Source organism: Trematomus bernacchii, unplaced genomic scaffold (genome assembly GCF_902827165.1).
Source record: "Trematomus bernacchii unplaced genomic scaffold, fTreBer1.1, whole genome shotgun sequence".
NCBI lineage: Eukaryota > Metazoa > Chordata > Actinopteri > Perciformes > Nototheniidae > Trematomus > Trematomus bernacchii.
Window position 1 is genome coordinate 13,593,488 of NW_022987648.1, and position 15,046 is coordinate 13,608,533.

The following is a 15,046-nucleotide window of genomic DNA, read 5'->3' on the forward strand; positions in this document are numbered from 1 at the left end:
GTGTTAAGGTACTGGATCCACAACAGTTTTAGCAACGTAATTTGTTGTGTTTGTCATTGTTACAAGGCGGTGCACTCTTTATTTCCCCTCAGAAACAGACTTCCTAAACTCAGCCGGTTGCAAGACTAGATACCTAGAATTTCAATTTTGTATTGCAAACTTGTTACTTCATACATCCTTGGTTATCTTTCCAACGCAGATGAAATGCTGTTTTTCAGAGATATTTTGACAAAGGATGAATACAAAAAATAGGTAAAAGGATAATGCGTACATCCTTTGAGCAATAAGGTGAGCTGAAAATGTTATAACTTTTGGAAAAGTTTGAAGTTATCTTGGGTTGTGTAACTTCGTACAAAGGCAGGAGCTGAAAAGATGGTCTTAAAGAAATCTCGGGAAACTGAGTGTCTGGAAACTTCTGAAATCAGCCTGTCTCAGAAGTTATACACAGAGCTGCAGCAAATGTCGAAGCAGACAGGCGGCAAAAACATCCATTTGCTGTTTGACCAAAAGAAAGTTTAGTTTGACCAAAAAATACATTCTCTTATAGTTAGGAATACATCTTTATCACGCTTAACCTGTTAAGCACCAAGCCTGTTTTTCATGTTTCAGGCTCGAAAATGACATGCCCAAAACAAATGACTACAACTTAACTTCTAAAAGGGTTATATGAATAATTTCTTTTATCAAAGCAAGGTTACATCTGTGAGTTGGATGTAGAAGTGTCAGAATCAATATAAATGTTTTTTATTTTAAAGAAAATTCAGATTTTACATAGTAAAAAACTGTAAATTATAGTGTCCGTCCAAATATTATTTTTTACTTATAGTGAAAACTACCCTTGGATGATGGGTTAGTAAACTAAAAGCTTTAGGAATCCAAAGTACAACATATAATAAGTACCCTGTATCAAGATTGATGCAAAACAAGTGACATTTGACCTTTTTAGAGAGGTTTAGCCAAAACCACCCCACCTCTGAGGTGATTTGGGTGAAAATGTTTTTTTTTCGTTTTAATGCCATTGAAGACCAGTTTTGACCAAGGTAAGCCATGTTAGCGTTTCTACCTACCTAGCTCCACATGTTCTGATGTACGCTTTCGTTTATAGCGTCGCAAATGTTTATCACTGAGTGTTGAGGTTTTTTACACCGATTCTGTGTCTCCAGGAGATGCTAATCGATGGGTTGGCTGTGCATCTAGGATAAGTAATAAGGGAGTTATGAGTGAGTTTAGCTGCAGTTTTAGGTTACATTTTTTCGCTCGTGGATAATTCAGAGGCTGAGTGTTAGCATTGTGGGTTTTTTTTGGAAAAAAAAATTCAAAAGATCAGTTAGCTGAGTTTCTTCCAGTTACATGGATATAAAACATTCATAGTTTATTAAATATTAAGATTCCTTCGACGTTGTTTCCTGCAAATGACGCGTTTATCCGCCCGGTACCGGGGGGGCGGTGCGTAACAGGTTAAGGATAGGATAAGGATCATTGGGTTTGCTAATGTGTTGAAATGGTGTAGCGATAAGCACTTGTAAATGTTTAATTCATATAAAAAGTCATCTTAAAGCTCCTATATTCTACATTCATGCATTATCAATACCGTGCAGAAGTGAGAGAGATGGGATCAATTATTATTTACTAAATGCTTTATTGATTATTTTAATATATTTTTTATTAGGAAAGTATATCTTAATAACGAGTAATAAAGTACACCGGATATAAAAGCACCACTGACTCTTTGCTAAATATATAAGATCTATTTATATATGGCTAATATGACGTATAAGACATGTAGGTTTTAGTTTAAAGACTTCTTAGATATTAGTCACCTGGAGATGCTGCTGAAGAAAATGAGAGGAGAAGGTGACCTATTTAGCGTTCCAGGATGAATGTCTGACTTGATAATGCAGCACAACCTGCTTTTTCAAATGCAGCTTTTTCAATGAAGAGAGATATCTGAAGTAGATACCATCTCGCACACACTTCCCACAGGATGTGAATACTAATACTAGAACTACAGTGAATATGAACTGCATGGAAAATAACATTGTTGAATATTATGAGTGTTAGTGAGATTTATGTGAAGGAAATCTGAATTGCAAGCAGCAAAACAGAGAAGCAAAGAGGCGCTCCAAAAGGGAAACAGAAAAATGAATAACGCATAATGTGACATTGGACTTCATAACATGCAAACTGCAAGAGTTATTATATGAACACAACAAAAGCTGTACAATGTCATCAGTAGTAGAATTATCTAAATTAGATTGTATTATATATTCTGAGTGTGGGTGGATAGAGGAGAGCTCTCTTAGGGCATCATAATTACATCTCCTTGAAAACACAATGAGAAACTCCTGCTATAACTTGCTGTCATTAAATCTTTGATATGCCCTTATCCAATTAGCTTATTCCCCGAATATGGCCATATTCCGAGCAGCTGTGTCCTAATTATGCTCCAATTTGGCATTTATATGTTCTTTTGCATTGAGTTGGTTCAGCCATCCACTGAGTAAAAATAAAACCCTAGATAAAATCTTTGTTGCTTCAAATCTATATTTAAATCCAGTGTTTCTACTGTCTGCACATTCCAAACCCATGCTTCAGTTTTTGAAATGTCACAGGTATTTAACTAAGTCATTTTCTAATCATATTCAAATAGGAAGCTTTAAAGGTCAACGAGGCTTGCTCCTAACCTGAACACTACAGACACTTTCCTCCTCCTCACTCAAAAGTCATAGAAATTCACTCGAGAAATGTCAGTGATATTTATACTGCCAGGTTAAAGTGAAAGTGAAATGCTAGAAAGTTCTCAAGGCAGCAAAGTCAGCCCCTGGAAACTTCCCTTGAATCACACCAATAAATTAGATAGAACAGCCAGTTTCTGGGATTTATTGGGACATTTTGCTCTCCACTAAACGAGTCTGAAATGATCCAATTAACACTCTAGTGCTTTAACGATTTGCCAACTCCACTCAGAAAAAAAACGCAGTTCTTTGTGAAGGACAGTGAGCAGTTATCTGCACAGTCCAAAAGACGCTCAACACAGCAAACACTCACAGAGCACACTCAATCAGGGGTGTTAATCACAGGGATACAGTACTGGAGAATACTTATTATACTGTATCATGCCAACAGTAATGATTGTAATGTAGTTCAGGCAATATGGGGGCAGACAAACAGCAACAGCACATCATTATCAGTTGTATAACAAAAGAGAAACATTTCCCCCAATGCAAACATGTATTTTGCATTCAGCAGGAACCATGTCGTAGGCAACTGTTTTACGAAATAGTTAAATGTCAGCAAGTAAAACTAAACTTGCAATTATCTTGTAGCTTTGTTTTCCTGGAAATAGCTTGTTATATTTCCAGTGAGGTATACGGGTGCATCTGAAAAACAACTTAATATATTTAAGTACCAGGAAATCAAGTTCATAATATGTTTCCACCGTGTGTATTTATGTTGTATACAAAGCATTGTACAGCAATGTACATGTACAACCAGTGTGTTCTATTGCAGATTGTTATCTTTACAATCCACAATCACTAAGAAAATGTGTAAGAAAACCACAAAAAAACTTAAAATATATACCATACATCCTTATATTTAAGTAAAAAAAGGTGAACAAAAATGTATTGGAATCTATACGTTCTTTGTTCAAAAATATGTCATATGTCATGTCATTAATTTTCCTAATCATACTTTTACTTATGTACTATTTTTGATGCAGTACTTGAAAATGAGCATTTTTACAGTGTGGTTGTAGTTCTTTTTCTCAAGTAAAACATATGAATACTTTCCACCACTGGTTGTTTGTACTTTGACCCTTTATGCTGACAAGGAAAGATTCCAACCTCATAATTAATGGGAAAACATGTAAGAAACAACAGGGAGAGCGACTTTTGCGCAATCTTTCTCCCAGGATTGACACAGATGTGTGTACAGAGGTTAAAAAAACATAGTACAATTACAACATAGACAAGACATATGAAAAAAATGTATACAGGTGGATGCAAATAAAGTTCCAGGCGCAGCAAACAAAAATATTGTAGGCGTCCAGCTGGACAACGGTAAGAAACTACAGGCAATTAAATCCACAAAATAAGTGGCAATTTACTAATGCGTGTCTATGTGCCCATATTTTGCTGGGAAAATGCACGTGGGTGCGTAGAAATGTTTGCCAGAAAATGATTTGCATCCATTTCGGGTGAAGCAAGGTTCACTTACAACTGTTTACAAGTCACAAGTGACAAACCTTCTTTCTGTTAATTAGGAATAATGCATGTTTACAGCTTTGTTCTTATCCTGGTACATTATTAATGGATTGTGTTCACTGAGAGGTTATTTTATTGCTAATTTGCGACTTTATGACACCAGAATCTGAAACCGTGCAGCAAATATTCATCATTTCATAAAAAGCCTCGATTGGAAGAGCACTATTGTATGCAATTTCCTAAAGTTTATTGCGTGAGTACTTCTCCACGTCTGTATGTATGGTTTGTTTAGTGTGTAACACGGCTGATTGTTTTTTGTCAACCTGCTGCGAAGATGTGCTTGTAGCCATCTGACTTGCTGCATTCATTAATAAGAAACTCGAGCCGTGATGAGATCATCAAGACAACAGACGGAAAGGTTCATCTCGTTACACTCTCTGGACAAATTGCCTCCATCTTTTATGCTTCCATCACTTGCTTGTTAAAAGGAGCAGTTCTGAAAAGGGCTATTAGGTCTCATTAAATAAGGAAAGTAAATAGATGGAGGAGCAAGGCTTAAAATGGCAGCAGCTGACAAGTGTACAGAGCATGATAGCAGAGAAGAGAAAAACACTCGCCTCTTGTTTCCAGACCATTTCCACAGGCTTCTGTCGGTCCAGATAATCCATGGCGAACAGACTCTGGAACCAAACTGCAGCTGTGCCACTTGTGTGTTCTCCAACTGCACGGAAACAGACAGACTGTGGGTTGACAGTGGGCTGCTTTTGGAGCTTCATTTACACAGCAAGTAAAGGATGGCCCAATCTTGTTCTGTTTATTTTGGTTTATAATTATTGATCTGCACCACATTCATGCAGTGCAACCTTTACTGTATATAGGCAGGGGAAACTGCCATGTGTCATCACTGATGGTGCAATAAATGAAAAAAATGTTGCAATGTGTGTGAGCCACACTGCTAACGTAATTGGTTATCCGGAGGAAAAGGTGTGATACATTTTGGTGTTACTCTACTTGTAACACCTACTTGTCTTTTCAATTTCACTGCCAGGAATAAAATGAACTGATAGATACTATTGGTAATTCATTCAAACTTTAAAACATATTTTTATAAACTCCTTAATATAATTTGATAATTGAAAGTCATTATTAACAATCTAGAAAGGCATTTTACTTCATCTCTGACAGCTAGAAAGATTTTAGTTTTGAATCCCACACTGTCCATTTAAAAATCAGGACTGGTGTCCAGAAGAGTTGAATCTGAATATTCACAAGGATAAAGTGTTCCTTTGTGTGTTGAGAACAGTGTCCCACTTCTTAAACTGTAAAACCCATGTTGGATCAGCTGGATATGCATATTCACAAAATTTAAAAACAGGTTGGTTTTTTTGAACTCATGAAAGATACATGGTTCTCACAGGAAACAACAATACTTTATAAACATATGATAATCCTAAATAGTATAATGTATTCCTGTAGATCTAATTAACAAACAATATATTATGTTAGCACAACCCTAAATGTGTAAAGCAGTAAAATACAAATACACATACATCCATCAGTATTATATAATCCCTCAAAGTTAAACATATATATCTAAAGGTGTCCCGTTCCAACATTAAATATGACAGCTTTTTATAGAAATGTAATTCTCAGTCGCTGCTGGGTGTTGTTAGCCTATCATTTCAGAGTTTTATTTAGATTTCCATATTTTTACCAATATGCAACATACATATTATTTTACTATAGTTTTAAACCAAAACGACCGTCTTTTGCTTTTTCATCACAGCTGTCATTCAATTCCTTTCCTAATACTGTAGGTGTGATTTAAAGATGATGATGTTATGTTGAAAGGTTTCCGAAATTGATGCGTTTCAATCTGACAATTTTTCTGAACAAGCACAAATATGCAGCAATGTTTAACAGTAGTTACGTTACACTATAAGCTGTGAGATAATGTATGTCAAAAGCTAAAGTATCCATCAAAAACCCGAGAAAAAAACAACCTTGTGTTGCAGTTATACTATTATACAGCAGACAAACTTATCCTTGGATAGGAAAGAAAAATGGTTTAAACAGTGTTTTTACCTATAGTCCGGACACACAGGAAGCGATTCACACTCTCTCTCCTCATACAGTGTGTCTGGGCACTCTTGACCTCCATTAGCAGACCTCTGAATGATGGTCCTGTATCGAGACTGTGTAGCAGCAGTGTCATTTCCTGTTGAACGTGAAACACAATCTTCACAAAAAGGCTGCATCAGGTGGCAGAGTAGTTACACAGTTGTATTCAAATGAATGTTTTCCAGGAGGAAGAGAAAGGAATGAGACTAAAAGGCTGACTTGTGTTGTTTGGGACACTATATAAATGGCGACACAATATCAGCAGTGTAGTGTAAGGTCTTAAAGTTGGATTATTATCTGGCCCTCCTTCTGTGATGTCCTCCACTTCACTGCGGTCTGTTTTTGGACACACCACAATGTAATGGCTTCATTTGGCTCACGCTCCAAGGCTCATTACACAACGCTAATTACTAAACATTGAAAATGGTGCAATTAAGACAGTGATTACATCATCAGTGCACCCAATGGACTAGAGCATATTTACAGAGACGAGATGCCTGCTCAATTCTTATTCTTATTAAAAACAATTAAACCTTTTATTTTTTATTTCCATGATACTTACAGTACGCATATTGAAACCCATTAAAAATCAATTTTCTTCTTCATGTGTCGGCTTAATGTAATGGACAGTTAACATTGTCATTTACACTTAAAATTTGATTATTGAACACACTGGAGACGTCAAGGGAGAGCATATTTGTAAAGCGACATTTGAGTATTTAGCAGCATTTAAATAATGCTTGCCTCATATTCACAACAAATGTAAGTATATGCTGAATAACTTACTATTATTTTGATGTTAGATTAGTATGCCTATTACTTTTTTAATTTCTTCATCAATTGTTTGAGCTAAATAGTATTTTTTGTTTTATTAGGAAAACATATATATTTTTAATTTTGGAATAAATCAGTCAATCAATTGTAAGCCATCGCTTTTGTATCAATTTACTGATAAATAATCATACTATTTTTAGCTCTAATATTTAGTAACATACCAGTATGTAACTGTAAATATGTAATTGTTGTTGTGCTATTAACAGTACACTTACTGTAGGTTTTGATTTACTCTATTTTGAAGTACTCTATATTTACCAGGGCCATACCCAATAGTTTGAAGCTTCATTAATTACAATGAAACCCAAATGTATGAATCAACGTTTAATGCTCCTTCTCTATTCATTCAGTTTAAACCCTGTGTGTCTTCACAGGTCATGAGGCTACACTAATGCTATTTGTATACTGTAAATGTGTAGGACTAAATTCCACTGGAGGCTGTTTCAGATTGTTTCTGACCCCATTATCAATAAATCCAAGAGTGTTGTGAAGTTCAAAAGTCATAATCGATTCATAAAAATACCTAATGATGCTAAAACCTACACCATTTTTTTACGTGACAACATTATCAGCTTCAATCCATATTCCCTGGTGTAAACATCATTTTGACCATGATCAGAAAACAAAATGCTCCACTGCTTGTCACACACAAAGAGAGATAACCTGTATTTATGGTGCAGTCTAGAAGCAATTTAACAACACCATAAATCAAATGTATAAGATCACAATTGAACAAGAATACATTTTTTTCTTTCAATTATTTTAGAGTGATAACGTCATCATATATCAGATCTGAAAGCTTCATTTGAAAAGCTAGAGCATTTGTGTTTAATAAGAACAAACAAAACCTTTTTCAAAACATTTCAATACTTACCAATAATTATAGGAGGACTTTTATATTAGAATAGAGGAGTGATTTGTGTAAAAGTGTTGTTGTTGATGTGTTAGACAGGCATTACCAAAAGGAGTTCATATAAATGCATGAGGAGAGCTACCTGGCATACAGGTTGATGGGCAGGCCGTCCATTCGCTGAAGGGTGTAACAACGCAGTCTGTCTTGCAGGGGAGCAAACAGGGCCGGACGGTTTGTGGACGAGCAGAATCTGAGCACCTAAACATGCAGACAAACAGAGGTCTTAAATCCCCTTCACTCCCCAGGCGATAAATGATAAATGTCCTGGGTCTCGCTGTTAACAGGACAGTGCAGTGAAACTACTGCCCTGTCCTTGACATCACACATCTCCCCACGGAAAACATAATTGATGACATGCCCCCCACCCCCCCCCCCCCCCCCCCCCCCCCTGCCTGCACTCTCAGGAAAAAAAGGAAGAAAAATATAAAAAATTGCAGCTTTCTCTCACATTCAGTTGATAACCAGAGCACAAAGAATGCCTTATGAAAAGAAAAATCCTCCCGCCATTCAAGCACACAACTAAAATGATTTGTTTACTTTTAAAGCCAAGTTATCTTAAGGTTGCACACAAAATGTGTGGCTTGTGGACAAACTCATAGAGAATTATCCCCTGGTTGATACAAGCCGTAAGAAACACTTGAGATGTATCTAAGGTTTATCTGAAATTAAAACTGATCTTGATTATAGTTCTCAATTGTAAACACATATCCCAGCCAGCATGTTTCCTTGTTGAACGAAGATTTTCCAACACATTTTGTTGTGTCTGATACAGGAATAGTTCATTTGCTAACATATATAAACTTCTTAATGTGATAATATGCCACTCGTGTAGCTAAAGTAGGGGAAACCTGGTGAGTGGATTTATCTCTTCATATACGCATAGAGCAGCCACAGAAGTCTTTTGCTGCCACCAAGGAGACAGAGTGTTCTGGGAGGAAAATCAATCAACGTCCACAGCACGGCTGCTAATTAAACCTGAGAAAAGTGAGGATATGCAAACTGTTTACCAATTAATCACTCCTGCTATACCAAGGACACTATAACCAGGTTTTAAAGAGCTCTTACCAGACCTCTACCAATTTGTTTGTCTCAAGATAGAAAATAATCACGTATTTCCTCTCTATTATAAGCTGCTATGTCTTGTGTTCCATATAGGTAATGGAGCTTTTGGCTGTGTTGTATTTGGCACGTTGTACAAACATGAGGATGTGTGGATTAATGCAGCTATGTTAAATCTTGAGCTTTGATGGGTTCATCAACAAGCAGAAGACATCCCCACCAACAACACACAGACCAGAGTTCCCGTTAGCCGGTAATTACCGGACTATGACCGGTAAAATATGCTGAAGACCGGCAAATCTAAATCTCTCCGGTCAAAATGTCCGGTCAAAATGATTTCCCCTTAGCGCAATACCGCATCAGTTGCGCCACTTATGTGACAGACAAGAATAGTATGTGACAGACAAAAGAGTATGTGACAGACAAGAATAGTCAATTATAATGTCTACACTTAATGTGGAGAAAGAGATGTCCTGTATGGGTTGATTGTGCGTTGATCTGTTGGTAATGCCTCTGGGTTCCGGTGGGCATGTAAACAAATGTATAATGCTATACTTTGTGGCCTCACCCGGTTGCATAGCGACGCTTATTGTTTAGGTGTCTTTTAATTAGGTGTCTTTTAATAAGCAGGTAGTCATATCATTAGCTAGAACTAGCTAGATCTGATCGATATGGACATAAACGCGAGTAAAGTCTAATCTGACGGGAGAGATCAGCTGCTGCTGACGAGTCGACACGCATCTCTGCATGATCACCTGCAGCGGTGAGCGGAACAAAACACACACTTCAGGTTAGAATATCACACGTAGCTATTTTAATTACCTCTCAAACTACCTAAACTAGTTATAGATATGTTTAGTTTTACTGTCGGGTCACTCATTACTGGATCCGCGAGCTGCATGATACTGGCGGGTTGTCAGGAGAGGGGGAGAGCGCTCCGTTTATTATTCCCGTGTTATTGTAAATTACTGTACACGTTTGAATAGTTAATTAATCTACTATAATTAGTTTGTTTAATATCGAATCATATCAATTTGTTTCAAAGCTCAATAAATAACATAGAAGACCTTTGACCGGCACTTTTCTAATTTTGTCCGGAAGATTTAAACTGTAACGGACATGTTGACCGGCAAATAATTATTCTAACGGGAACTCTGACACAGACACACACAGGAACACGCACAGCGACACAGACAACACAATTTTGTTTCAGAGTGAATGACTTTCTTTGCCCTGACAACCAGATCCAGGTCTCACTAGAGACCCAGCATGGTGCCACATCACACTAACCGCAGAGAGCCAGCATGCACAGGAATGAGATCAAAGTATGCCAAAGTATAAGGAGGCATGATACATAAAACCCCATCCTTCCTCAGATTTATCCCTCTTCTTCTCTCTCCCTCTTTGCAGAGATGCATGCCAGAGGGCATGGCAACGCAGCGGAGCATCTGGGGGAATACTGTGCAGAACGCCAAGAAAGAGAGTCAGACCTACAGTGAGGCCATGCAGTCTGACTGTGACAAGGTTGGAAACATTAAATGTCCCTCAGGAAGTCATGATAATTATATATGCAATCAAATACCAGCTCAACCTGATATGCTCTGTCTACTCTGAATATACTTAAGAACAACCTGGCCTTAAAATATTTGAATATAGAATGATATTGTTTAATAATAATGTTTTTTTCTGGTCATTTAAGTTCAATGAGTGTTGATGTTATCAGTTACAATTATCATTGCAGTATTCTTTTATCCAAAACGTTAGGTTGTCAATCAATGAAATGTTTATTTGAATCAAGAAGAAGATATTCTGATTAATTATGCACATTTATATGCATTTGTTTGGAAAAAAAGCCATTTCATTATGAAGGCAAATGAGTAAACACTGAAACTTATAATGTGTAATATCAAAAAGGGGCATTAGTAAAGCAATGAATAGTTTTATTTCCAATCATTTCTATCAAATGCATGTCTTTTTTACTTTAACAGTTAAACAAATATGTGTATTCATATGAAACACTATGGCACCAATGTGGCCATAAGAGTCTTTTTAACCATTTGTTTAATACTAATTTAATTTACGCAGCAACTTACAGCAGCATCTACACATCAATTAATTAACATAAACAATTAATAATATTACATGTTTTTCTTAGGATTTTTCCTTACTAATCTAATCAAATGTAAAAGGTTATGTGCACAGCCATAGAAAAGCCGTACAATAAGTACCCATGCAAAATACAACATGTTATTATAACCAAAGCTATAGTTAGTTATTTTAGTTGAAACAAAGGGGAGCGAAAATTACATTTCAAAATCAATATTATGTGATGACTGGGGGCTATAAACTAAAAACCAGATAGACCCACTAATTCATTGAGCCAGTGTGCCCATGGAGATTGTTGCTAAGAAGGAAATACTTCTTTGTTTGCTGACAGAAGTGACCCTTTTAAAGTATCAAAACATCAAATATATTCTGCGGCCATCTCCTTCTGATGGGAAGTATTTGGTAGTAATTATACACATTATTTTAGACATATTCTGAGATAAAGGAGGAATGAAGCACTGGAAATGACGGAGTCTGAACGCTCCTGTTTATCCCTGTGTGGTCCTTTTTCAGTCCATGCTATCATAGTGTATCTGTCAACTGGAGAACTATCTTATCATATGAAGCGTGGGAAGTTATACAAGATATATGCTGTTCTATATGGACACCCTGATTATGTCTTCACACTGCACATTATGGAAAGACAGCAGAAAGGCCTGTTCCGGTGTAACTGACTGGATAGTTATATATGCATCGGATGCTGTTCCATTAAATGGACACTCTGCCATTATATATGAATAGCAAAGAAGTGATTGACTTCCCAGCGTACTGTATAGGCGAGATGTGTTGGTGGAGCAGAATTGACAGCATTCATTAAAGCCTCTGTGCTGGGAGATAGGACGTTCATAAGAAAAAAGCCTCTCCATAATCCACTTTACGGCCCTGTCAATAATATATTGCGCTAAAGAAGGGCAAACTTTGTGAATTATTTATAAATCCATCTTCCTGGTGTGGGCTCTAACATCATTACAGTGACAGCACAAAAGCCCTTAGCAGTGTTTGATATTGTATCGCTGAAAGAGGAGTAGATAATGGTGGAGCATAAGCTAAATGGATCTCAGGTTCACAAAAAGAATCCTGAACACAGGCAGAAAACCTAACTGAAGAGCTTCATGTACAAAACTCTGGGGATGTGTTTTCACAGTGCATCAAATCCTCTGGGTCATTTGTCAGTAAGTAAGAGCACACACAATATCTTTAAGGGAGACACTTCTGGAATCTGTAATCATAAATTATTCTTCTTTGAAGAGAACTATGATCACATCTCAACTCCTCCCTCAGATTTCACAAAGCTATTTTACTCCTCACTCATCATTTATCGTTTGTTTCTCTCGGGACCCATTTTCTAGTATCTAAAACAAGTAGCTGTGTCATATAAGGACAGAAGAAGAAAATATCCCGTTGCCAATCTGGCACAAGACAATGTTATGAGTTATTCAGAGTAGGGAAACACTGATTCTGGTGGGCTGAAACTACATTTATTTACCATCAGTACATATTTAAAAAAGAACACCTACTCAATGCTTACAACAACTAGATCTGAAGTGACACAAAGCTTGTCGTGACAAAGGACGGCGAGGAAAAAGTCAAGTGTTACAGTAATGCAAACACTGTGTGAGCAGACCGGCTCAACACCATCCCAAGGTAACAGGAGAAAAAAAGGAGAGAAGTTATTGATTCACCTCTCAACAGACCCTGAAAAACATGCCTGCAACGACATGCCCACCACATTAAGCTGTAAAGACAGAGTGCTGCCCTGAAAACACATCTCACCTCGTTCAAAAAATCATTGCATGTTTGAACGTATGTGCAAAAACTCGATAATATGCTAACATATAGAATTGAAGAACATATACAGTACATTGCTGCAGGAATGAGTCCTAAACCCAGAAATGAGTTAGTATCGTAGCATTTTTGGGCAGCTTTGTCTCAAAGGCAGGCTCTGCAATAATAACAATAGGGTGTTAATACAGGTTTACACAATTTGTTATATGATTTATACTTTTTCTCATTTGAAATAAAGCGTGTCAGTAAACAGCCCACTTGGGAATTTTTGAAGGTGTCTTTAAAAAGGGAAATTGCTAAGTGTCAAAAGGAGACCACGTGTCCACCTTTAACTTAGCGGTGTTGATGAGAAGTAATACAACCACCATGTAGTGTGTTTATAGCATTACGGTACATCTAATTCTGTCGGGTTGCATTTACGCAAAAGTGTTGTTAATATGCGGAGATTATCCTGCTGAACAAACTGTGTTAGATCTCTATTTGCCACAGATCTTATTTTCTGCAATATTATAAAACCCATATCCATCACTAAATGTATTTGAGTCTAGGGAAGCCCTTGCAATGCACCACTCTATTGCAATACCACACTAGTAATTGGCTAAGGTCAGAGAGTTTACCTTTTACTTGTGACAGGTCCAACGCTCGTCTTTATGCAGCTGACTTTGCGGATCTGAACCCCCATGGCACAGGTGGGAGTCCCGTTCAGGAAGCTGGTTCCATTGAGGTCCATGGGGGAATCCTCAATACAGGGTCCCCACGCTGACGCCTCCCAATACAGCATCATACAAGGGTGGTCGTTGCAGACCCTCCACTCCTCCAGGGCTGGAGCTGCAGGACACCCCCTCCCCTCTGGGCACCGGAACACAGGACACAACCACAGAGTCACAGACATGAACACTAATGAGTGACTCTATAACTGCTGAGTATTTTAGGATTTTCCTGTGTTTACGAACAAGCTGCAACTGCTCATGCCCTTCTAAAAAAGCAGCATCATTATGCAGATTGCATGTGATTGGCACTGAATATAAAATACATTTCTTCTAAAGTAACAGGCTGCAGTTAGCAGCTGGAAGTCAAATGCTAATATTATCATTGACCGCTGGCTGCACAGCTACAAAACAAATGTTTGTCCGGGTTAGCTGAGCAGACACTTTACAAGTTACAACAAGTTTGTATAACAAATGAAAAGTGACAGTAAGGTTACTGGAACAGAATGAACAGGCAAATGCAAACACTTCCCACAATCCCACTGCTTTTTCTAGCCCCTGCTACTTGTATCCTGATCCATATATCTAGTCACGTTTCTAGTTTAGTCTAGTTTGAAAACATACTATACTGTTCTGTATTTAAACTCAAAATGGCTGTTTGATTGGCTTACACAGCAAATTATCACCACAGTGAGACATTATAATCACCTCCTAAGTGACTCATACCTTCTCCATTTGTAGAAAGGTGACATCGCCAGTTCAATAGGATCATGCTGAGGTGAACGCTCACATGTAGTGTATAGAAGTAACAAATGTGCAAATATGTGGTAATTGAGCAGTCCTTTACTGTGGAAATAAGTCATTCGTAATTTAATGTGTTTTTAATTAAAAAAATGATCTGTGTTTGAATTTTTTTACTTTTTGTTTTATTTCATAGGTTTTTAAATCCTAATGTGTCATTTCAGATCTCACCCTTCTTTTTAATGTGTACGTATTGGGCGAAATAAAGTATTGTTTTAAGATCAACTGATCACATCATCCAAAGGATTAACATATTGATGTGTCACATACACATTAATGTAAATGTGAGCACAAAGAGCACAAGTACACATTGGGTGGGGGTTATTTATTAACAATATACTTGGGACCACTTTGGTTGGGATCTGTCCAATCTACATAGAGGTGAAACAAGGGACAGTTCTCTAGGAGTAGCATCAGAGGTGTCATCTGCAGAGGCGTAAGTGCACTAAAGTGAACTGTGACTCACAGAAGGGGCGAGGATGACTTTGTCACTGAACCAACTGCCCCCTCCAGTC

At 37.4% G+C, this 15,046-nt stretch overlaps 1 protein-coding gene across 1 annotated transcript in view; it reads right to left on the minus strand.

The window, feature by feature from the left end:
* thsd7ba (thrombospondin, type I, domain containing 7Ba) overlaps positions 1-15,046 on the minus strand; it is a 144,206-nt gene that overhangs the window by 60,868 nt on the left and 68,292 nt on the right. Inside the window, exons 9-12 of the mRNA XM_034134432.1 lie at positions 13,641-13,872; positions 8,156-8,271; positions 6,291-6,423; positions 4,823-4,926 (exon numbers count right to left, since the gene is read on the minus strand). Of these exons, the coding sequence (XP_033990323.1) occupies positions 4,823-4,926; positions 6,291-6,423; positions 8,156-8,271; positions 13,641-13,872 (585 nt within the window). The remainder of the gene's footprint in view (positions 1-4,822; positions 4,927-6,290; positions 6,424-8,155; positions 8,272-13,640; positions 13,873-15,046) is intronic.